At 39.9% G+C, this 25,597-nt stretch overlaps 1 protein-coding gene across 1 annotated transcript in view; it reads left to right on the forward strand.

Moving 5' to 3' along the window:
• The first annotated feature begins 7,024 nt into the window (after positions 1–7,024).
• Positions 7,025–25,597, forward strand: part of Tmem260 (transmembrane protein 260) — a 75,927-nt gene continuing 57,354 nt past the window's right edge. The window contains exons 1-3 of the mRNA XM_021652345.2: positions 7,025–7,273; positions 11,617–11,648; positions 12,334–12,485. Of these exons, the coding sequence (XP_021508020.1) occupies positions 7,126–7,273; positions 11,617–11,648; positions 12,334–12,485 (332 nt within the window). The 5' untranslated portion in view covers positions 7,025–7,125. The remainder of the gene's footprint in view (positions 7,274–11,616; positions 11,649–12,333; positions 12,486–25,597) is intronic.

Raw genomic sequence — 25,597 nt, forward strand, 5'->3', positions numbered from 1 at the left:
TTAGGAAACCTGAACCCCCTCGAGTAATCTTTACTAGCCCTTTCAAAAGAACACTGAGTAAAAGCCAAACATAAATAAAAGAAGTACATTTGCTAAGTAGGTAGAGCTTGAACCCAAACATGAAGTGAGTCCAGAGCCACAAGGGGAGTTCAGCATATGGAAGACAATAGTATAGCATGACGTATAGAAAGACGTAAGGACAGAGATCACATGACCGGTTCAATCAATTTAGGAAGGGCCTTCAACAAACTTCAACCTCTGTTCATAGTAAAATCCCTGAAAAAAACCAAAAAACTAAGACTAGAAAGAACACTCCCCAACATTATAAAGCCACACACGAAGAGCCTGGAATCAACACTACACTAATTGGAGAAACTAAGCTATTTCCCCTAAAATCTGGAATAAATGAAGTGTCTTATCCTTACCACTGTTGTCTAATATAGTGCTTGAAGTCTGAGCTAGAACAATAAAATGAGAAAAATTTAAAAAGAAATCAAATTATCTCTATTTGCAGACAACATGATCCTAAAGTTTCTACTTCAGGATCTAAACTCTAAACTCTTAAACTCTTATCAAAACTCTTTGATCAAAGTTGGAAGTGCACAAACCAATAGATTTTCTATGTACCAATGATTAACTCACTTTGAGAGAGTCCAAGGGAAAAAAAAATCCCATTCACAGTAACTTCTCCAAAAACAAACAAAACCATAGGCCTAAATTCAACAAAGAGGTAAAAACCCATATAATGAAAACTTTGAAATACTGAAGACAGAAATTCCAGAAGACACTAGAATATGCAAAGATCTCTGATTCTCAGAATTAGTATTATGAAAATGACAACATTTACAGAAAATTATCTACAAATTCAATGCAGTCACAGTCTCCATTGAACTAGAAAAATATCCTAAGATTCATGCAGACACACAAAACCCTGAATGATCAAAGCAACTTCATGCAGAAAGAACAAGCTGGAGCTACCACAATACCTTAGCTCAAATTGTATTACTGAGCAGTGACGACAAAACATTATGATGATAGCATAAGATGAATGGAAGAGAAGAAAGAACTGAGAAATGAACCCAGCAGTCTTAGCCACCCAATTTTTGACAAGGAAGTTAAAAACACTGGAGAAAGGGCAGCCTATTTAACAATTAGTACTGAGAAAACTAGGTTTGCACATGCAGAAAAATGAAATGTAGTTCGTAGCTCTCATCCTTCACACAGACACACACACACACACACACATTCAAAGTAGGTCAAAGAAAGGCTTTGGTGTAAGCCTTGAAAGGTAGAAACTTCTAGAGGAAAACACAGGTTAAAAAAAAAAACAACTTCAACATATGGCATAAACAAAGACTTTCTAAAGACTCCAAAAGCACAGGAATTAACCCCAAGAATTGACAAATGAGATTACAAAACAAGAAGCTCTCCTACAGGGCAAAGGAAACAATCGCCAGGATGAAGAGACAGCTCAAAGAATAAGGGGGAAAAAACTTTGCCAATTACACATCAAATAGGGATTCATATATAAAACATATAAAGAACTGCGAAATTTTAACACTAAGAACAAAATCATCCAGTCAATGAAAGGGTTAATGAACTCCAGAGAAGTTCAGGTAGCAGATGGATATGGAGAAGGGTTCACATCCACAGCCAGCAGGGAAACAAAATTAAGACTGCCTTGAGGTCTTTCACACCCCAGTGAGAAACAACAGATGCTGGATGTGGAGAAAAGGGAACCCTTACTCACTGCACAGGGTAAACTTGTGCAGTCAGTGTGGAGCTGCCTCAGAAATGAATAGGATGACCATGTTTTCAGCCGTACCACTCCTGGATGTGTATACAAAGGACTAGAGTCAACATGCCAGAGAAACACTGACTTAGATGTGAGTGCCTGCTTGTATGTGTGTACACTATGACATACTGGCACATGCATGCTTATTGCTGCAGCACTCACATATACATGGATATACATTCTCTCTCCTCCCTCCCCCCTTGTGTGTGTGTGTGTGTGTGTGTGTGTGTGTGTGTGTGTAGGCCATGATTCTAGAATGGAGATCAAGAGCGGAGAGGGGGACATTTTAAGGAAGGGCAGGAAAGGGGGAGAGTAAGGTGATACATGTGACATAAAAATTGAAGGAAACTATTATGGAGAAGTAAGAAAAAACTAGGGATGGCAGGGGTCATGAAGGAGGACAGTGGGAGAGGGGGTGGATGTGTTAGGAATAAAATATGATGACAAATATGTACCAAACTGCCATAAAAACCCATTAGTTTGACTAGTTTGAAAATTGATCTATAAAAAATAAGTAACATGTGAAAACGGTACCTGAAGGCAGGCAGCTGTACCTACCTGTGGTGTGCAGATATGGTACATTTGGGGACAAAAAGAAAGGAACACTAAGGGACTCAAACAAAACAGATAGTTAAGATGGTAAACTTTACATGTATTTTGTTGCAATTAGAAATAAAAACAGAGATGCCAGGCGTGATGGCACTTGGGAGGCAAAAGCGTGATGGCACTGTGAGTTTGAGGTCAGCCTGGTCTACAAAGCAAGTTCTGGAACAGCCAGAACTGTTACACAGAGAAACCCTGTCTCAAAAAAGTGGGGTAGGGGAGAAAAGAAAAGAAAAGGAAAAAAAAAAAGAAAAGAAAAGAAAAAAAGAAAAGCATAGGCTGGAGAGATGGCTCAAAGGTTAACAGCACTGTCTGCTCTTTCAGAGGTCCTGAGTTCAATTCCCAGCATGATGGCTCACAACCATCTTTAATGAGATCTGGTGCTCTCTTCTGGCTTGCAAGGCCTACATGCATGCAGAATGCTATATATAAAATAAAAATAATAATAAAAAGAAAAACAGAGATTTGTGAGATGACATAGCTGTTAAGAACACTTGCTCCTCTTGCAAAGTACCTGAGTTGGTTCCCAGAAGCACATTGTAGCTCACAACCACTTGTAACTCCAGTTCCAGCAGTTCTGATGCTCTTTCAGCCTTTATAAGCACCATTAGTGCATGTGCATACATGCAGTAACTCACACACCTTTAAGTCAATCTTTAAAACAGTATATATAAAAATGAAGAGCAATTTCTTAAAAGGTGAAAAACACAACTGGAATTTATCAGACATGTTAGCCAGTAGTCTGTCTATAACTGAAAGCAGAATCAGCTGGTTAAAAAAAAAAGAGCCCAAAAGACATCTTAAAAGAGAGATGAGAAATGTAAAATAATGAAGAGACCAGAAACAGGGAGAAGCCCCAAGTTCCAGAAGAAAATGTAGTAAAACATGGCAGAGATGATGGCTCAGCACCTTCTGAAGCTAAGAGATGAGGAAAGAAACAAGCACCATGGAGAAAGAAATGTATGCATTACAGAAAATGTTAAATAAAGAAAAATACTAAAAGGCTCAAGAAGGAAAATGCATATTATTTATAGGAGTTGTGATTTAATTGGTATCTTATCAACAAAAAGAAACGGAGGTTCCTAAGCAGAAAATTATGAATCTACAATTTTATTTATGTACTTGTCTATTGGTTGTTTAAAACAAGGTAACTCAAGCTGGCTTCAAACTCATTATGTTGCCAAGGATGACCCTGAACTCCTGATCTCCTGCCTCCATCTTCCAAGTGCTGGGATTTACAGGTGTGCACAAGCACACCAGGACTGAATCTAAAAAATTGTATGCAGATCAATCACCTTTCAGAAGCAGAGTGAAGGAAAGACAAGTTCAGACAGCCATAGAAACTAACTGCTCTATATAAAAGTATCTTTTAGAAAAAAAAAAACATAAAGCTTCTCAGAAGCAAGTTACAGTTCAAAGCGCAAACATAGGAGGTGGGGGTCCTTGGTCATCTCATATTGTCTGAAAAAATAGACTATTTAAATACACATAACACATTAATCCGGTTGCTCCTGATTTCTGTGCCATTTCTCTGGTTAAGACCAAGGTGTGCTCTGCCTGGCTACTCCCAAGCACCTTTCCTGCCTCTTATTCAGCCCCTCTTCTCCACTTTACAAAGTAAACATTTATTTTATGTATATGAGTGCTCTATCTGCATGTATGCCTGCATGCCAGAAGAGGGCATCAGATCCCAGTGTAGATGGTTGTGAGCCACCATGTTGTTGCTGGGAACTGAACTCAGGACCTCCGGTAGAGCAGACAGTGTTCTTAACTGCTGAGCCATTCTCTCCAGCCAATACTTTTAAAATGTACCACATGAATGGCTGGTGCCCACAGAGTTCAGAAGGTCTTAGATACCACTGGAACTGGAATTATAGGTAGTTGTGAGCCAACAGATGGATGCCAGGAACTAAAATTGGGTCTTCTAGAAGAACAACAAATGCTTCAAATCATTGAGCAATCTCCCCAATCCCATCATTCACTCTTTTTTAAAAAAAGTGCCCTGGGAATGCCCTTGCATGATTCTTCTGTATTTCTTGGGCTCTGTGCCTTTCCTAGTAGCAAAAGATGAGATGCTGGGAAATATACCTTTCAACTAGACAGCTTGTCCAGGATCATCTTTGTGTGTGTGTGTGTGTGTGTGTGTGTTTTGCATATACATACACACAGGCAAAAAAAAAAAAACCCACTCATATACATAAAATAAATAGCTGCTTTAAAATAAAAGCAACTCATGCTCTTTTCTTCTTTCTCTCTTTTCTTTCTTTTTCTTAGCTTTTGGTGATCCTTTACTCTCTTCCACTATTCTTAATTTGTCAGTCCCTAAATGAATCTGTAGTTTAGCATTGAACCATTAGACCACAGCTTGTCTTCTCTTCACACCATTCCTTTGTTAAATTAAATCATTCATATCATTCTTATGTGGGCAAATTTCACATTTGTAGTTATAGCACACGCAAACATGGGTGTATAGTTATCGCCTTTGGAAACAACGAATCAGTGTATAAAAGCAAAAAGATGAAGAGGGTAAAGGAGAATGAAGTATGTGCTTGGTTCTGATATGCTCTTTCAGAAAAGAAATAGAAGCCATTATGAAGCGTAAAGCTCCGATATTCACTCCCTCATAGTTCCCATTGGCTAGCAATCAGGTCCTGGGCTGCAATGAAGAGCTGCATTTACTGCAAGGCTAGCATAGGGGGACTATCCTCTTTCTAGGTCCTTCCCATGGAATCACCTGGGTTTAGTTCCTTGAAGTTTAACAGACTAAAAGTTTGTCATTGGCTTCAGGCCGGAGGTGCTCTCATTTTTCACCACACAGACCTTTCCATTGAGCAGTTAACAAGGTAGTGGTTGTCTTTGTTGGAAGGCACAAGAAGGTGAAAAGAGGTGGAGTGAGAGCAGGCTGAAAATACTTTGGTTTGGTTTGGTTTTTGGTTTTTGAGACAGGGTTTCTGTGTGTAGTCCTGGCTGTCCCGGAACTCACTCTGTAGCCTGGAACTCAGAGATCCACCTGCCTCTGCCTCCCGAGTGCTGGGATTAAAGGCGAGAGCCACCATGACCAACTGAAAATACAGTCTTAAACAATCTGATCTCAAAGGGGGATGGGCGTTGCTTTCTGTTACTCTGCTGATGGCGATCTTAAAGGGCAGCCCTGTACAAACAGGGGTGAAGGCCACAGAAGCAGTATACCTCATGTGTTGGTTTAAATGCGACGCCTCCTTCATCTCAGCATTTGAGTGCCCAGTCTCCAGGTAGTGGCACTGTTAGATGAGATTTAGAAAAGGAAGCCTTGGAGGAGGTATGTCACTTGTAGCGAGGTTTGGAGAATTCAAAGAGTTTTGAATTTTGAGTTTTCAAAACCATTTTGAGTTTTCTCTGTTTCCTGCTTGGACTTAAAACTTAAGTTGCCGAACACTGTACATATATGCACAGTGATAAGCTAAGATATGAGCCCCCATTCTTCCTCTTGCCTATATGTCTCTTCTGCTTGCTGCCATGACAAACTTATCCTTCTTGAACCGTAATTCCAAAGAAAGTGTTTCCTGTGTAAGTTTCCTTCGCTATAGTGTCTTCATACAGCCATAAGAAAGTACACCACGCAAGCCCGGTGTCTCAGGAGCTCAGATGATAAAGCATTTTATAAACACCAGAGAAGACTGAGATAGGTGGGCGCAGTTACTGCCAATCAGCTGTACAGTTGGGGCACCTTGCTCCTGACAGACTGCAGGTGGCACATTTGAGAAGGCCACTCATTTTTCTGTGCTCTGACATAAATCGCTATAATAATGCAAACTGTAAGCTTAAAATGTTTACTAATGGTTGGGAAGATAGCTCAGAGGCAGTGTCTGCCTAGCATGTGTTGAAGCCCTAGATTCAGCTCCCAGCAATGTGCTATGAAGTTGTCCTGTCGCTACCATCTCTTTTGGATCTCATTTGCATTATTTATGTAGCATCTCCATTTCATTTCTCACTTTTAGAGCAAGTCTCCAAAAATTTTCATCCTCATTTAAGTAGGAGACGCTTTTATCATAAAGTCATTTTCGTTAGTGTCAGAACTCAAGTGTTCCAGCTTACCTACTGAGTTCTGCTGTTATTTTATTTAAAAAAGACAAAACTAGCACATTATAATATAAGATTAGTGTATTGATAGTTAGCACATGGATTTGCATTAACTTGATGAGGCAATCTCAAATCGTTGTAAATGCATAAACGCGGTCAATGTGTCCACTGAAAACCGTAACAGCGACTAGTGTATTTGTGGCTTACTTTGCCAGGTAGCCCTTGTGGGGTTCCTAGGAGGCTCTTAAGTGCAGTTCCACTCCAGGCCACAGGGGGCAGAGCAGCGCCTTCCGGCTCGCCGTTCTCGACGCCGCGTCTTTCCCTGTAGGAACCGACCAAGTCAGTGCGGAAAGGGGGAAGAGGTGGTGCAGCGGGCTAGTAGGCCTGGCCCAGGCTTGCTGTGGTGGGGGGTTATGCTCCCTTTTGATTCATTACTTCAGAGTACGTGAGCCGGGAAAACTGCCACGGATGGTGCATCCCAGGAGACTCCCAGGCAGCGCCGGGGCGCGCCCGCCGCTTTCTCCTCCCCCGTCGGGCGGGCTAAAGGTGTGCTCCGCTCCGCTCGGCTGACCGGAAGCGGGCGCGGGCTGCGCGGGCTGCGCGCGCCGCTCGGCCGGGGAGGTCCGCGCCGCGAGGGTCCGCTGTCCGAGCCGGGCGCGTTCGGGCCCATGGGTCTCCATGGCGACGGCGCGGGCCTCGCAGCCCGAGCCGGGCCGTGGCGTGCCGAGGGCCTCGGCGGCAGCGTGGCCGTGTTCGCCGCCGTGGCCGCCGTGTTCGCCCTCACGCTGCCCCGCTCGCTGCCCGGGGGAGACTCGGGTAAAGTACTCGCGGGCCGCCCCTCCCCTCCCTCCCTGTTCCGGGGTGCTGCCCGCCGCCTCGGCGTTCGGCCCTGTCACCGGGCTCAGCGCAGGGTTCTGAGTTCCAGAACCAGTCCGTCTCTCGGTGTCTGGATCTCCGGCCTCTGTGTTCTCGAGCTGTCCAGCAGCTGATGGAATTTAACCACCTGTCTACCTAAGCCGGATCGTTTTTACTTTCCATAAATATCACGTACCGAGCCCCTGCAGTGTTAGAGACAAAAAGATTGACAGTAGTGAACAAATAGCACGGGACGTTCTTGGTAGAGACGACAGCGAGTTACTAAATAAACTACATTTTAAGGGATCGTAAGTTAACGGAGGTACTAAGAGAAAATGTGGTTGAGGGTGTCAGTGAGTCGTAGGTCCTTCAGAAGGTAAGCAAAGGTTTCTTGGGAGGTGGTATTAGTGAGAACCTGAATATTAAGGAAACAGCCATGCAGAAAATTCAGAGAGAAACTATAAAAGGGAATGCCAGGTGCAACTTAAAGCACCCCTCTCTGAAAAGGAAAAGCATGTTTTACGCAGATTAAGTCAGGGGCATAACTGTTCCCATATTTGAGACTAGAAGCACGTTTCTTGTTTTACAGCCAGATCAAGTGACCGATGATACCTCATAATAAGCAATGTTTTCAGAGTGGTGCTGTAACTTAACTATTTCCTGAAGGACCCATGAGTTGTTTATCGTTTCACTATGTGACAAGTTCTTTCAGAGTTGTTTGCGAAAGCAGGGAATGTGCATCATCTCCTAGCCTGTGGGTCAGTAGCTCAGTGGAGTTTAGCTGGCTTTGCTAACATGGGACAGGGTGTGGGCCAGGAGTTGCAGATCTCTCCGGGCCCCATTGGGGAGCATCTTCTTCCAAACTCAAGTCTAGGCCTTTGCTGTGTGGCTCTCCATAAGATGGCTGATTCCTGTCAAAAGGAAGAAATAGAGCATTCTGTCTGACACCGCTGTCATTTTGAAACCTAATCCTGGAAGTGATATGCCACTGCCCTGTTTTATTTGAGGGAGTCAGTAAATCTAGACCAGTTCAAAGGGGAGAGGATTACACGGCAAGAAAGCCAGGAGATGGGGATTACCAGGACTGTCTTCAAGATAGCTTGCCACGGGAAGAATCCTTGATGCTCCATTTTCAGGTCATCTCCTCTTTCCGGTTCCACTGAGCACTCAATGGGGTGGTGTTCATTCGCATGGCTGGGAATGGAGTTATTAGCTTTCCAAGATTAATATTAAATAATGAAGTAGTTGAGGGGTGTCAAGAGGTTTGATATTTTTGAGTGTTTATTTAGAGGCTAGATAGCTCTGTACCCAAAGTCACAGTGAGGGAGGGTTTTCTGAAAAGAACCTAAGCAGAGTGATTTTATAACATTCTTCTTAATGTCTACTCAAAAGAAATTTGGGACATTGTTAAATTCCCTATCACACGTAGTGATAATAAATTTGTAATTGTTGCCTTTTATAATTCTGCATTTCATGTGTTACCAAAAGAATAAAGTTCTGTATTAATCTGAATTATGAGACTTCTTGCATGTTATGATTTGTTTTCCTGGATGCTAAATAGCAGTTGCTTCTGATATTTTATGGTCATTTTTTGAATCATTGAGCTATTTTTCAACTGTGTGCCAATGTGAAAATATTGTTTAAGCTTGCTTTTGATCATACTGTTTCTGTATTGGATGTACTTGAATGTTTATGAAATATATTTCCTGTCAATAAACAGAACACATCTCAAAACAAAATAAAGCATGAGCTCTTTCTGATAAGTCTTAAGTTTTACTCTGTAAATCTACTACCACATTGTGGGCATTGCCTTTTTTTTTTTCTTTTTCTTTTTTTTTTTTTTTTTTTTTTTGCTACCAGACATTCATTCATGGACAGTTCTCATAATCCTTGAGAAAAAAAATTAACTTATAGATGGATTTATATATGTTAAGTATCGTGATTTCAATGCGTGACATATAGCCATACCAAATATACGTGCACTTGAAGCATAATTGACAGCTCTGGGCTCACTGCTAGTTTGCATCTGGGATAACAAAGTTGTGTGTTTCAAACCTGAATACCCTGCAGAACTGCCCAGCAAGTCTGGGTGGTAATGTAAGGAGACCTTCAGGACCCCACTGATGAGGGCTAGCAGCAAGCAAGAACTCAAGAGGCGCTGAGTTTATCTCAGTGTTTACTTTTGCCTTCCCTTTTCTTCACATTCATTTTAACAGCATTTCCTTTGGTCTTGATCGTGAATACATTATAGATTTTGAACAGTGGCATATTTTTGTTTAGATTGAGCATTGCCAAGAATTGATTGAACTTTGTCGATTTCCAGTTTTATCTTTACAACAACAGAAGTTCAGGGATAAAAATACGTGTGTGTGTGTGTGTGTGTGTGTGTGTGTGTGTGTGTGTGTGTGTGAAAAGCAGTTAGAAGAAATGGTATTAATATTACAGTGTAGTTTGGATACATTCTGAATGGAAGAGAACAAGAATCTTGAAAGCTGGAACTTAAGAGCAAAAATAGATCAAAATGGAGTGAAAACTAGGAGAAAAAGTTTAAGTTTGCTCCCTTTGAGTAGTTACACAGAGAGCAGTTACAAGCATTTTTAGACTGTAGTTGCTGTGTAGTGAGGTTTTCAGGACACGTGAAGTACTTCAGTTTCTGGGGCATCAATATCAGTGAATGACCTGAGTAAGCAGCATGTATGTATTTGCCCTTTCGGGGGTTTCTGTGAAGCTGTCATTCACTTAGAAAATGAGGTTTCTGAGTAGCGAGGAGGACAATATGCTATGTCTTTGCCACCCTCTATGTGCAGGGGATTTGTGTTAGGTTCTTTGTGGGTGGTCAGAGAGGAGGCAGGTGGTGGTGTCTTGGTGAGATCCTGAAGTGGATATGATGATGTTTTTAAACTTAGAGTAGTGAAAACAACTAGCTAGAATATAATCCTGTATTGGAAAGTGCTAAGTAGTCGAGTAGGTTCCTGGGGAGAGGAACCTGGAGCTAGAGTTGTGTAAGAAAAGGTGTTATTCAGAAGTGGCAGAGTGAACCTGGCCTCGACAGATCTAGGGAAGAAAGACTGAGAAATATTCCAGGGTGAGAGGATGAGTGGTGGGGTTGTGAAAAAGAACCAACCCTAGTGGAACACTGGTATTCAGATTTGGAGAGTATCGGTTCTGTGGAAGCAAGGCTGCCAAAGGGACCTTGAAGCCATTAGGCCTGACTGGAGAAGCCCTTATTCTTGACAAGATATCTGGACTTCATTAAGTAACAGCAGCCACTGAGAAATTATAGACTAGGGATAGGGCCCAGCTTCTTGGTTTTGTATAATTTGGAGGAAGGGTGTTGCAGTCAATAATACTCTTGGAACAAAGATAAAGTAGATAAAACCAGGTAGGGTGAAGGTCCACTTTCATAACTAGGACAGTGGAAATGAGAGCCAGAGTGTTGATATCTGTCAAGGAATAGAAAATGTATACTAGTACCTTTCCTAATGAGCAAGAGTAACCACAAGTCACTGTTAGGGACCGATGTCTCACGGTGCTGCTGCGTAGGGGCGTGAGTCAAAGGTAGTGTAGTTACTTCCGTAGCAGACGCTGGATTACTTAGCAGTGTGCTGTAAGCTTAGAAAGGACCGCCATGTACATGAGGAGCTCCATGCAAAGAATAGGATGGCTTATTAGTTGAAAGAAAATATTCTGGGAGCGCTTACCAAGACAATGCAAATTGTTTAGAGATACATGCCTTGATGTAGACAGCTATCCAACAAACCTCAGACCTCTGCACATGTTTTATGTCAGACAGCTATATCTTTTCTTTGCTGTAGGAGAGGCAGTCTCACCAGGTTGCCCAGACTGGCCTTGGACTTACAGTAATCCTCCTGCCTCTGCCTACCAAGCACTAAGATAATAGGCCAAAGCTATCACCACGCAGCTTTGCGAATGCATGTGTGCTGAATTCTTGACAGAATGAAACGCATCACAGTCATGCTCTGTAAATGTGTTTTGTACCTTTGCAAGTGAATACAACTTTCAGGAAGGAAAAGGATTTTTTTTTTTTTTTTTTTTTTTTTTTTAATGAGAACTCACCTGTATTTCCACTGACCAGTTACTTAAAGTTATGGAATATAGTCAGTTAATAAGACCTGTGGGAAAAAGTACTCTTAGACTGTTTCATGCTGTTAAATCTCTCCAGATTTACAGTTTTATCCAGTCAAATTAATGCAAAACCCCAGTGCAAGCATCCGGATTTTGAAAACTTTGGAGGAGTGTCATTCTGTAATAGTAATTATTGGTTTTACATTATTTTTTCACAGGGGAACTGATCACAGCCGCACATGAGCTTGGAGTAAGTATTAGTTTTATTGTTTAATCAATGCTCTCATTAACAGTTTTAGGAATTAAGAAAGTTTAATTAAGCATGGAATAAAGTAGATTAATTTATTTTCAAGCCTCAGTTTTTAGTAACTTATAAGTACAGTACGTGACAATTTACTTTAAGTTTTAAATCCAATTAACTGAAATTATAAAGCAAAGCCTTTACTATATATACAGTAGCTGGCTTATTATCACCCCAAATTTTGTATAAGCTGTGGAGAATAAATCGGGTTAACAATTTTAATAAGTTGATTATTTAATAAACTTTATTATGGTGTGTGATCCCTTTAGTCAAGACCTTCTGACTGTCAGGGGTGGTAATCCGATGGCAGTGTGGTCTTGCAACTCTCTCACCAAGATGATGTTGCAGGACCTGCATGTTTTCAGAGACTTTTTAAATGACCCAAATGGACTGTGAGCCTAGAGCACAAACTGCTTCAGGACTGACAGTGGAATATGTCACCTTTTCTTTAGGTGATGTCCCAGATGACAGACCAATAAAGAAAATAACTATATTGACACAGATTACATTTTGAAGCCACTGTTCAGACATTAGTCCTCAAGCTTGCCGGAGAAAAGGGCTCCTTTTCAGTTAAAGCCCATGTGACACATCTTTTTAGGTGAAAACATCTAACTGTTGCTTATTTTTTCTGTAGGTTGCCCATCCTCCGGGCTATCCTTTGTTCACACTGGCGGCTAGCCTGGCAATCACACTCTTTCCATTTGGTTCCATCGCCTACCGGGTCAATCTTCTCTGTGCTCTCTTTGGAGCGGTAGCAGCTTCATTCCTTTTTTTCACTGCTTTCAGGTAAAGTAGTTGACTAGTTAATTGTGAGTAATTAGAGTTGTGGATTCCTCACAACCAGCTCTGTACATTAATTAGTAAACTCTTTTGTTGCTTGCGTGGCTTCCCTAAGTCACATGATTTCACTTCCTTACCCTGCATTGTACAGTGCTTTGTACAGTGGGGAGAGGGTGTCTGTTACCTGTTCCTTGTCACAGTTCTCTGGTTAGGCAGAACTAAAGAGGTTTGTCACTTTACCAAGGTGAGGGCGGGCTTATGTAACCCAGCAACACAAAGCTTGTCTTATAAATGGTAAGTTTACCTAATTACTCACCATGCTGCTGATGGGCAGCTGCCTCTCAGGCTGGGCCTGCCTTCCAATTATATGATAAATAGGAGCATACTATATGCTTTGGAAATGAGGCTGTTAGCCAAGAAAATCACATTTGGGGTACAGTTTTAGTGAGGTTTCATGTCCCACGGTAGCCCTAAGGAAGGGGCACAGGATAGATCCTGACGACTTCATGCTGGAGACGGTCTTAGTTGGCAGCTGTTCTGTGTTTAATAGATTAGCTACTGGTTTAGGATATTGCTAAACTTGTTTGCCTTTGACGTTTCTGTCTCCATTTGCAACTTAGTCTAAACTTGTTTTCTAAGAGGATAATACCAAAAATATAAATTGTAATTTGTGGAAAATGGGAGAAAAAAATCCTGCTTCTGTAAGCTTTTCTTAAAATAATGTAAATATAGTCTAATTTCATTAGATTAGTTTACCAATATTAATTTTGGCAACTAGAATTTTAATATAATAGTCATAGTATTTTCCTTTAAATTTGTTCTAAATTTCTTTTGAATTATTTGTAGAAAAGGAAATTTAGAATAATAATTCTAAAACTTACCTTTAAGTATATTTGTAGAAAGGGCTCAGAATCAGCTATTATAGCTTTGATAATTTTATCTATATCACTTGATCTGTTTCGATTTAGCCTTACATATTTTCACTGATACTCAATCTTGTAATAGGCAGTGTTTAAAATAAGGTTTCTGTCTGAGTTGCTTAGTACTATAAATATTCTTTCTAAAAAGTTGGAATAATTTTGATTAAAACTATTTCTTCTGAATCTTCTATGACTAAGTTCATTCCAGTTTTTTCACTGAGAGAAAATCGATCTTTATTATTTTTAAATATTTGGGATGAAATTTGGAATTTAACCTGTTCAATATTGAATGCATGAGTTATTAATTTTCACAAGAAACTTTAACATAGACACTTTAGTACTGTGAATATGTGTGTGTGTGTACACGCGTGTGTTTGCTCTGAGGCAAGTAAGGTAATTGGTCTAAAAGTGTTCATATTTTCTCACATATGTTGATGCCATTCTATAAGGAGCTACCATTTTTTTAAAAAACACATATAAAAACCTCTTCCAAATTCAAATAGCTTTGAGGAATAATTTCCCTTTAGTTGCCCAGTGTAGAAATAGCTTTTATTACTTACTGTGCTTGATTCTGTGAGTTTGAGATGAGCACATCAGCATGTGACTCTTTGACTTTAATACCAACATCGTTGATGAATCATTACACTTGCTGACACTTTAAATCCAACTCTAATGTGCTAAACTGGCTCTCTGAGTGGTTTTACTAATATAGTACTTCAGAAAAGTTCTTTTCTCCCTGAAAAAGAATCTAACGACATTATTGCGCACATGCACTTTAATAGGAAAATACTTCATTATTTTGAATACAAATAACTGACAAGGTACATGTCCTTTGGGAACAGCCCAGTTCAAGTGGCAAATCTGTTTTGTCAAACAATAGACACCCTTCAGAAAGGAGAAGCCATCTCTATGGTAATAGGACTAACAGTAGCCTATTGATTGAGTGGAAGAAGACATTATACAGTGTCAGCTGGCTTGTTACAATTTCATTTGTTGTGTGACCTGAACTTAACCTCTGAAACCTTTCTTCTATGAATATAAACCCAGCAGCAGGAGAGGTTTTGTGCAGCCATTACAGTGGTGGCTTTTCCCCAGTCCTGGCGTACAGTGAATATATTCCTTTACAGGTTTCCTCCCTGATCAGAATCGTTTAGGAGACATCTCACTACTTTATTCATTTGCAGACAGAGTCATCTTTCCATTTTGTTGTTGGATATTGAAGGGTTTGGTTCAGAAGGCGGTTGGGTTCTCTCTGCCCCTGCCCTTAAGAGATCATTTCTTACATGTGGGTTAGGGTTGACTGGTGTGCAGTAAATTAATTCTTTTAACAGGTTAAGTTTGTTTTTTTTTTTCCAGATAATTGTTCACGTAGCAGTCACTATATTTAGTTCTTGGGGTGGACATAAAGACCTTCTGTACCTTTTAAACAAAGATTGTGTTTCAAAGGAAAATCTCTGTTTAAATGTGTTGATGTAAAAAGCTCTGTTTTTTTTTTCCCAGTAAACATGACTTAGATTGAAAGAACAATTTATTCCTTGTTTCCAATTACTATGCAATTTTTGCTTTTCTTGTATCCTTCTCTTGCTTTTTTAAAAGCCCTAAGATGTCATTAACACTGCATTTTTTTGTCAGTCTTTCCAAATGGTTGGCAGGAACTCATTTGTATTTGATTTGCTCTAATGTAGAAGCCCATGAGTAAAATAGCACACTGAAGGCAGTATGTGTCATTGTAGTTTATTGAATTAAAAATAGTAAGAATGTGGCAATACAGTAAATATTGTTCCCTTTGGGATTTTTTTTAAAGCATGCATTTTGTTAGAAGAACTCAGTCTTTCATTTTAATGGAATAATACTTAATTCATCACTTTATATTAAGGCTATGTAATTAAGTTAGTGTTTTAGAAGAACAGGGATTTTTCTTTTAAAGCCACTAAGGTAAATCACTCTTAAACTTGATAATATGTAATTTAAAGCATCCTATTTGTAATTCATAGATGCTATATATAATTTTTTTTTAAGTTATAGGTAATTTAAATCATAAATATGAATGCCACCTAACTTTGCTTACTATTTGATTTCGAAGTTATTTTCCAGGAAACATCGAACTAGATCCTATGTAGTGAATAAGGAAGAGGGCCAAAGTCATCACCATCAAGCATGAGCTTCACATACATTTCCTGTGTGCTGCTATTACTTAAAGAGAAGAAAGCACACTGACAGCGTTGACAAAAACGCTGTACCTCAGGAAGGCTTAACTGTTACAGCTTCCGGTCAGGGCACAACTTATATCATTTGTTTGGGGAGGTATAAGGTAAGAAATACATTCTCCATATCCTTGAAAGTCATCAAGTGAGGATGAGAAGGAGGAGGATGTTCACCTGTTAGTGGCCAGATGGGGCTACAGATAAATTCATGCCACAGTTTTTATTGAGCATCCAATGAGAAATGAAAGTAGAATGCTTATAATTTTTATAACAAAATTCATTGTTAAAGAAAGTGAGATAAACCATCCATTCAATAAGCATATTTTCAGGCATTCTAAAAGAGCCTGCCCTAGAAATTTATAAAAAACACTAACTAAGACCATTAGCACGGTAGGTAAGAAGTCAGATCTTAATGTCAAGTATATTTTATAGAATATGTACATATTAATAATCAATGGTATGTTGGAATTACAAAGAAATTAACATCAATTGTAGCAGTAATTGACAGGTTATTTTATGTCCATATTTTATGCATGGAATTTTTGTCATTTTTCATATTGTGTATTTCTAAACATTAGTTCACTGCTAAAAATTAATTTGATTATAGTTTTGGAAAGCGCTTTATTCTGAGCAGTATGTCTACTATTATTATAGCTTCGATTAAGATTCCATTCAATAAAGAATAGAAAATTAAAATGCCATACCTTGGAGAATGCGGAATCTCCTGCTTAAGGGACATTTGGATTTTCCACCTCAAAGACTGTTTTAGATTATTGCCATAGAGAATAATGTGCAGCGCTTCCTAATTTCAGAAGTAACTATGCATAAGTAACAAATCATCTCCAAGCTTTCATACTTGGAGAAGAATGGGGAATATCTGTCTTGATCCCTGGTTAATTGATCATATATTTTTCTCATACTTGTATTAAAATTGCATTGACTAGGGCTGGTTAAGCATATTAAGAACCAGTTCATTTGCATTTTCTTATAAGTTGAGGGACATATTAGGCTCAAATAGCAGTGCCTCATTTGGAAGGGAGAAAAGCAGGGCAGACCTCTTTTAAGACTGTAGAGTCTGCTCTGACAGCTAGTCAGAGTTAGAATTAGTTCAAGGAGATGTTAATAGTGCACTGGCTGGCCTAATCCCTTTGATATCACCAGGTATCCTCCTGTTCATGGGTTAATTGCTTTAAAGGCGAAGGCAATATTCTGAGCGGTGGGCCGCTTCACCTTTTCACAGCTGTTACCATTGAGTGACAACTAAATCCCATGTGTAAGATGAGGAAGAGCTCAATCTCCAATTGGGAGAAAATTTATGTAAACCGCAATCCCTTCAGAATGTGCGGAAGTCATAGACTTTCTTGATTTACTCTGCTTTTCCCAGAAAGCTCTATTGTTCACTTTCCTAAGTCCCATCAACCCTTTGTAGCAGAATATCACAGCGGCAGCAGATAGCTTGAAATATATAAATGCTATCATAGCTCTGATTAATAGCAGTGCTTATGAGTCAAGTCTGATAACAGCGCAGCTCTCCACTCAATTTCAGATACTGCTAATGGAATCTGTCTTCTCCAATTGTAATATGAGAAGGCCTAATTTGCCATGGAGCTTGGAGCTGTCACCAGTAGGGGATTGTGGGGTCAGATGGGAGCTGCCAGGTTTTTGCCCTGCAGCTTGTATCTCTCACTTTGAATAGAGCAGCCCCCTGCCTGCCAGTTAGCTGATAGGCCGCCGTGGGGCTTATGCCACCATGTACAATAGGGAAGGCTGCACAGGCTGACTTTATAATTGTGAAGCTAGCTCATATTTCCACAGCTACTGTGCTGCATAATTTCTAATAAGTAGTTTTAACAAATGTCAGATTATGAAAAGTTTCCCCAATTACAAAAACTTATAAAACATTTAAATTGCTAAATCTGTTTCCTGCTGAGATTCTTGCTGCTGGAACCAGTCATGAGTTATTACTGTCTGGCTAAAAAATGCACATATTTCTTAAAATTACAAATAAAACAAGAATTACATAGACTTGCAGCTTCTCAAACTCACAAAAGATAGATGATGACCTTAATGAATTGAATATTAAAATACATTTCATAACTTTGGGTAATTCAGGTATTTCATGTTCAGTTTCTTGTTTTTCATATTTGTTAGTGTTGGTGATGAAAGTAGCTTAATATCCTGACTCTGTTGGTCTTAATTAGTTGAATAGTTTCTGTTTACCTCCTACACTTGTATGGACTTAACAGTGTGAAAATGAGGCCACATCTTCTAAGTGTTCAGTTAAAAGGACTCCGGGTGTTGAGAGAAAGGCCTTGGCCCGTGCCTTTGACAGCAGTGTGCTGGAATATGCTTGGAGCCGGGCTCAGCCTTGCTGCTGAATGCCAAGAACACTATCAAGACTGAGCAGCAGGCTCATCTCCAGTCCTTACGTGTTCGTACATATGGCAGACAAAGCCAACTGTGGTCTGTAACCGGGCCACTGTTTTGAAGCAGGCAGCACCTCAGCAGGTATTGCTCTCATTGTGAAAGTTACTGGCTGCAAGCCACGGTGGCTCACACCTGTAATTCAGCACTCAGGAGGTAGAGGCAGTCAGATCTCTGTGAGTTCAAGACCAGCCTGGTCAACAAAGCGAGTCCAGGACAGCCAAGACTACACAGAGAAACCCTGTCTCAAAAAAAGCAAAAAGGAAAAAAAAAAAAAAAGAAGAAAGTTACTGGCCAACAAGAAGCACTGGGATGCTAAAGACTAGCACAGTGCTTCCTTCTAGCTAGTTTAGGTATGAGATAGTGAGGTAAAGAAAATGGATTGTTTTAGACTTTATTTTATAGCTTTATTAGATAGCTTTATTTAGGTCAATTTTTTTTTTTGAAAAAACATTATGTGGGGATTGAGGAGGCATGCACATGCCACAGGACACCTGTGGAGGTCAGAGAACAGCTTGAGGGAGTTGGTTCTTTCTCTTCACCGTGTAGGTCTTGGAACCACATGCAGGTCTTCCAGCTTGGATGCAAGTCGCTTTACCTGCTGAACCATCATGCTGGCCTGTAAGTCTCAATTCTCGTGGAAATTGATTACATTCATTTACAGAAGCGCTTCACAATCTTATTCCTTCCATTAGGTTTGGCTAGGTAGTTTTTCCTTATTGAAGGCTTTAAAGTTTCCTCCACTTTTATGTGGTTTTAAGTTATGAATAACACAGGGCGGGTTTCCTTTCAGAGCATCAGTAGTTATTACAGGCAAAAACAGTAGTCTTGATCTGCTCAGGAAGAAAAAGTAACCTGAGAGAATTATCATTTATTATTATTATTATTATTATTATTATTTTATTTTAATTCTTATTATATAATGATAGTGATTATTAGTTATTATTAAAGATAGGAGGATTATAGTTTTTGAGGCCCAGTGGTAGTAGCTGAAGAGATAAAATTTGAATATACCATGTCCTCAGTTACTGATTTTTGTTTATCAGGTTTCAACTTGGGAATGAAAAGGTTTAGTTCCCCTGGCTCTCAGTGGCTGCTGACTGGAACTTGACACATTAGATGCTCACAGCATATTTGCTGCAAGAATGTTGAATAACACACACACACACACACACACACACACACACACAAAGGAAGTATAACAGTACTTGGGTTTTTGTAGCCTAAAAGCCTAGTTTGACCATTCTCCATATAGCCTAGAGAGATGAAAAGGTATGATGTTGATTATGTGAATGAGCCAGAAGGAAACCTTTACATCATTTTCATGACTAAATCCCAGAAAGATAAGAATATGGAAGGGTAAGAATGATACATGTGCCTGGTGGTTGTGGCACACGCCTTTAATTCCAGCACTTGGGAGGCAGAGGCAGGCAGATCTGTGAGTTTGAGGCCAGGCTGGTTTACAGAGTGAGTTCCAGGACCACCAGGGCTACACAGAGAAACCCTGTCTTGGAAACCAAAACCAAAAAAAGAAAAGAAAAAAGGAAGAAAAGGATGTGCAGTTGATTGTATCCTGCTTTGGCACACTTCCTTCCTCTCATCCATTGTGCCTTTCAGCTATCTGCAGGGAGTGACACTAATAGTAATTTAGTAGCCACTAATGTTCACATGCTGCTTCATGACCTGCCTGCTCCACTTGCTCGAAGCAGGAGCACTCCACAGAGACGAAAGCTCGCGCACCCCCAGTGGGGCTCTTTGTGCGCAAGTATCACTGAAGTCTAATGCATTCATAAATTTTATGAGGCACATCAAATGTGTGTTTGGAACAAATTTCAGGTTTCTGTTATTTGCCTTCTGATTGAGGGGTAGACAAATATGTGACTATACATGAAAATCAAGTACCACGTAGTGGAAAGAAAAATGCACATTATCATCTATAGCAAATGTGTGTCAGTGGTATAAATTGTAACCTCCTGATTTATCCATCATGTCAACAGATGAATACTATTCTATCAGTGAGGAAACTACTACACAATCAGGAGCTTTCATAGCAGCTGTCTCTGGATCTCATGGATGTTATGGACCAAAAAGAAGGCAGTTATGTTTTAGCTAAATAATTACAATGCACACACTTACTAGAATGGACTGTCTTAAAACTGTCACAGCTGCTCTACTGTAGGGTAGCGTTTCTGCCGTTTGCATTACTCAGGGAAAACACAAAGACTTGAGCACCCTTCCCATACTGTCTCGGTTTGTCTGTGTTCTGTGCTCTCCTAAAATGTGAACCACATGATTTTGTTGTTGTTGTTTTCAATACAACCCAACCACAGTTTTCCCCTCCCTCTACTCCTCCATTTCCCCTCAGAAAAGAGCAGTCCTCCCAGCAATATCAGCTGAACACTGCATAACAAGATACAATAAGACTAGACACAAACTCTCATCTCAAGGCTGGGTGAGGCAGCCTAGTAGGTGGAAAAGGGTCCCAAGAGTAGGCAAAAGAGTCAGAGATACCTCACTTCCACTGTTAGAAATCCCATCAGAACACCAAGCTAACAGCCATAACGTGTGTGCCGAGGACCGAGTGCAGTCCCATCATAACGTATGTGCCGAGGACCGAGTATAGTCCCATCCAGCCTCTGTAATTGTTGCATCAGTGTCTGTGAGCCCCTATGAGCTCTGCTTAGTTGATGTCTACGGGGCATGTTCTCCTAGTATCCTGGACCATTTGGCTCCTACAGTTATTCCTCCACCTCTTTCATAGGATTCTCTGAGCTCAAGGGGGAGGGACCTAATAGAGATATCCAATTTTGGATCTCTGCCTAATGTTTGGCTGTGAACCACATGAATTTAGTGATATCCCAAGCAAAAAAACAATCAAGATTCATTTACTACAAATATACCACAATATATTTATATAGAGAATATTTTTTATTTAAACGAAAACAAAAACTGGGCCTGACAGTGCAGGCCTATAAGCTGAGCTACTCAGGAGAATGGGACAGGAATACAAGTTCAAGGCCTGTCTGGGAACTTAAAGAGACCTCATCTCAAAAATAAATTTACAGGGCTGGAGAGGTGGCTCAGAGGTTAAGAGCACTGCCTGCTCTTTCAAAGGTCTTGAGTTCAATTCCCAGCAGCCACATAGTAGCTCACAGCCATCTATAATGACATCTGGTGCCCTCTTCTGGCCTGCAGGTGTACACTGTAAGTATAATAAATAAAAAAATAAATAAATAAATAAATAAATAAAATCTTTAAAAAATTAAAAAATATAAATAAATTTACAAAGGCCTAGGATATAGCTGAGTATATGCAGGAAACTTCAGTAAAACACACACACACACACACACACACACACACACACACACGGGGGGGGGAGGGGCAGAGAGAATATGAATCTCTCTCTAAGAATAAAATTAAAAGAGGGATGAACACACAGCTCAGTGGTGGTTCACTTGACTACTGTGTCCATAATCCTATGTTCAAACCCCAGCACTATAAAAATAAAACCACACATATCAGTAACTTGAATCCAATCTGTTAAGTCATCTGTATCTTTGTTTTTCTCTAATGTGTGACACCTTAGAATTAAGTATACCTCCTCAACAGTATAAAAAGTTGGTGTTGGTTATTGATACTGACATGTGGCTATCCTTTGTAACATAGTGGTTGTGTTATTTAAATTATCGCAGCAGTGGTGTTCAAAGTGTGTGATTTCCATGTGGCTCATCAGGTTTTACCTTTTTGTAAGTCTGCAAATTTTAGAAATGTGTCGTTTTTTTGAAGCAATACCTTCTTTGACTTCGCATTATAAAAAACTAGCTTAAGAAAGGGAAACAATGTTTTTCATACTGTACTTAATTCGTCACGAAATGTGACATTAAAATGGAAACTACTATCTTTAGACTGTTTTCAATATCATAGTGAATCTGTAACCTCCCTTGAACTCCCTTATCTCCTGTTTATTATTGGTGTGATGAAGCATGATGCTCTCAGTTTTGTATGTCTTTTACTAAATTTTACTAAATTTTTTTTACTAAATTTTAATTTCAAGAGTCTACCTTAGCAGATTAGTAACTATTTGCTTTTTTGAAAGATTACTTATACAGGTTTGTTCAGGAAAATAAAATTTGAGGTAAGGTTCATTAATTGTCAAATGAAAACGCAGTGGAGCTTTTGAGCGGTGTGTGCATGTGTACACGTGCGTGCGTGTGCGTGTGTGTGTGTGTGTGTGTGTGTGTGCTTGAGTGGTTTTCCTGCATGTGGGCATGCATGTGTGTGTGCATGTTGGGGTGGTTTTCCTGCATGTATGTCTGTACACCACATGCATGCGGTTCCTCTGGAGGAACTCCATCCCAACAATTGGGCTTTTGGCTAAGTCATTTTTATTATTATTATTTTTAATCAACAGACCTAATCTATGGGTTGGTAATAATTGTTTATTTAGGAGATATTTCTAGTTTATGTGCCGGGTAGACTTTATGGCTAGTACATGACAGCTTGCTTTGTGGGCTTAGATCAGTAATTTTATTTAAAAGTCATGTTTGAATATTACTATCAGATAAACATCTTCCCTCCTTTTTTTTTTTTTTTTTGGTTTGTGTTTTAAGATAATACCTTCTTACCGTGTAGCTAGACTGGCCTTGAACTCATGCTTCAGCCTCGCCATTACAAATGTGCACCATCATGCTCACTTTCCTTCTTACTTAATTTTGAAAGAATGACTCCTTAGCAAAGAATTAGGTCTGTTAATTCACTGAGCAGTTATTATACACAAGATCATTTATTAATGATATATATTTTTTATTTTTTATTATTAATTACACTTTATTCATTTTGTATCCCCCAATAAGCCCCTCCCTCCTCCCCTCCCGACCCTACCCTTCCTCCCCTTTCTGCATGCATGCTCCTCCCCAAGTCCACTGATAGGGGAGGTCCTCCACTCCTTCCTTCTCATCTTAGTCTACCAGATCACATCAGGAATGGCTGCATTGTCTTCTTCTGTGGCCTGGTAAGGCTGCTCCCACTGATGGGGAGGTGATCAAAGAGCAGGCCAATCAGATTATGTCAGAGGCAGTCCCTGTTCCCATCACTATGGAACCCACTTGGACACTAAACTGCCATGAGCTACATCTGTGCAGGGGTTCTAGGTTATCTCCATGAATAGTCCTTGGTTGGAGTATGAGTCTCTGGGAAGTTCCCTGTGTTCAAATTTTCTTGTTCTGTTGCTCTCTTTTTGGAGACCCTGTCCTCTCCAGCTCTTGCTATTTCCCACTTCTTACCTAAAATTCCATTCAATCTGCCCGCCAGTTGGCCATCAGGCTCAGCATCTGCTTTGATAGTCTGCAGGGCAGAGGCTTTCAGAGGCCCTCTGTGGCAGGTTCCTAGGTTGTTTCCTGTTTTCTTCTTCTTCTGATGTCCATCCTCTTTGCCTTTCAGGATGGGGATTGAGCATTTTAGTTAGGGTCCTCTCTTTTGCTTAGTTTGTTTAGATGTACCGATTTTAGTGGGTTTATCTTATGTTGTATGTTTATATGAGTGAGTATATACCATGTGTGTCTTTTTGCTTCTGGGACAACTCACTCAGGATGATCCTTTCCAGGTCCCACCATTTACCTGCAAATTTCATGATTTCTTTATTTTTCATTGCTGAGTAATACTCCATTGTATAGATGTACCACAATTTCTGCATCCATTCTTCAGTTGAGGGGCATCTGGGTTGTTTCCAGCTTCTGGCTATTACAAATAAAGCTGCTACAAACATGGTTGAGCAAATGTCCTTTTTGTGTACTTGAGCCTCTTTTGGATATATGCCTAGGAGCGGTATGGCTGGATCTTGAGGAAGCGCTATTCCTAGTTGTCTCAGAAAGCGCCAGATTGACTTCCAGAGTGGTTGTACAAGTTTACATTCCCACCAGCACTGGAGAAGGGTTCCCCTTTCTCCACAACCTCTCCAGCATGTATTGTCACTTGAGTTTTTGATCTTGGCCATTCTGATGGGTGTAAGGTGAAATCTCAGGGTTGTTTTGATTTGCATTTCCCTAATGACTAATGAGGTTGAGCATTTCTTTAAATGCTTCTCTGCCATTCGATATTCCTCTACAGAGAGTTCTCTGTTTAGCTCTGTTCCCCATTTTTTAAGTGGATTACTTGGTTTGCTGCTTTTCAGCTTCTTTAGTTCTTTATATATACTGGATATTAGTCCTCTGTCAGATAAAGGGTTGGTGAAGATTCTTTCCCAATCTGTAGGCAGTCGCTTTGTTTTGATGACAGTATCCTTTGCTTTGCAGAAGCTTTTCAGTTTCAGGAGGTCCCATTTATTGATTGTTGCTCTCAGAGCCTGTGCTGTTAGTGTTCTGTTCAGGAAGTTCTCTCCTGTACCAATGAGTTCTAGGGTATTCCCCACTTTTTTTTCTAGCTGATTTAATGTGTCTGGTTTTATGTTGAGGTCTTTGATCCACTTGGACTTCAGTTTTGTGCAGGGTGATAAGTATGGATCTATTTTCATTTTTCTACATGTAGACATCCAGTTAGACCAGCACCATTTGTTGAAGATGCTCTTTTTTCCATTGTATGGATTTGGCATCTTTGTCAAAAATCAGGTGTCCATAAGTGTGTGGGTTTATTTCTGGGTCTTCTGTTCGGTTCCATTGATCCACCATTCTGTTTCTATGCCAGTACCATGCAGTTTTTATAACTGTTGCTCTATAGTACAGCTTGAGATCAGGGATGGAGATACCTCCAGAAGATCTTTTATTGTAGAGGATTGTTTTAGCAATTCTGGGTTTCTTGTTATTCCATACGAAGTTGAGAATTTTTCTTTCCAGGTCTGTAAAGAATTGTGTTGGCAATTTGATGGGAATTGCATTAAATCTGTAGATTGCTTTTGGTAAGATGGCCATTTTTACTATGTTAATCCTGCCAGGCCATGAGCATGGGAGATCTTTCCATCTTCTCATATCTTCTTTTAATTCTTTCTTCAGAGACTTGAAATTTTTTTCATACAAGTCTTTGACTTGCTTGGTTAGGGTTACACCAAGGTACTTTATGTCATTTGTGGCTATCGTGAAGGGTGTTGTTTCCCTAATTTCTTTCTCAGCCCTTTTGTCTTTTGTATACAGGAGTACTACTGATTTTTTTGAGTTAATTTTGTATCTGGCCACTTTGCTGAAGGTGTTTATCAGCTGTAGGAGTTCCCTGGTAGAGTTTTTGGGGTCACTCATGTATACTATCATATCATCTGCAAATAGTGATAATTTGACTTCTTCTTTTCCAATCTGTATCCCCTTGATCTCCTTCAACTGTCTTATTGCTCTAGCAAGGGCTTCCAGCACTATGTTGAAGAGATATGGAGAGAGTGGGCAGCCTTGTCCTGTCCCTGATTTTAGTGGGATTGCTTTAAGTTTCTCTCCGTTTAGTTTGATGTTGGCTATAGGCTTGCTGTATATCGCCTTTACTATGTTCAGATATGTGCCTTGTATCCCTGATCTCTCCAATACTTTAAACATGAATGGATGTTGGATTTTGTCAAATGCTTTTTCAGCATCTAGGGAGATTATCATGTGTTTTT

The sequence above is a fragment of the Meriones unguiculatus genome, chromosome 4 (genome assembly GCF_030254825.1).
Source record: "Meriones unguiculatus strain TT.TT164.6M chromosome 4, Bangor_MerUng_6.1, whole genome shotgun sequence".
Lineage (NCBI taxonomy): Eukaryota > Metazoa > Chordata > Mammalia > Rodentia > Muridae > Meriones > Meriones unguiculatus.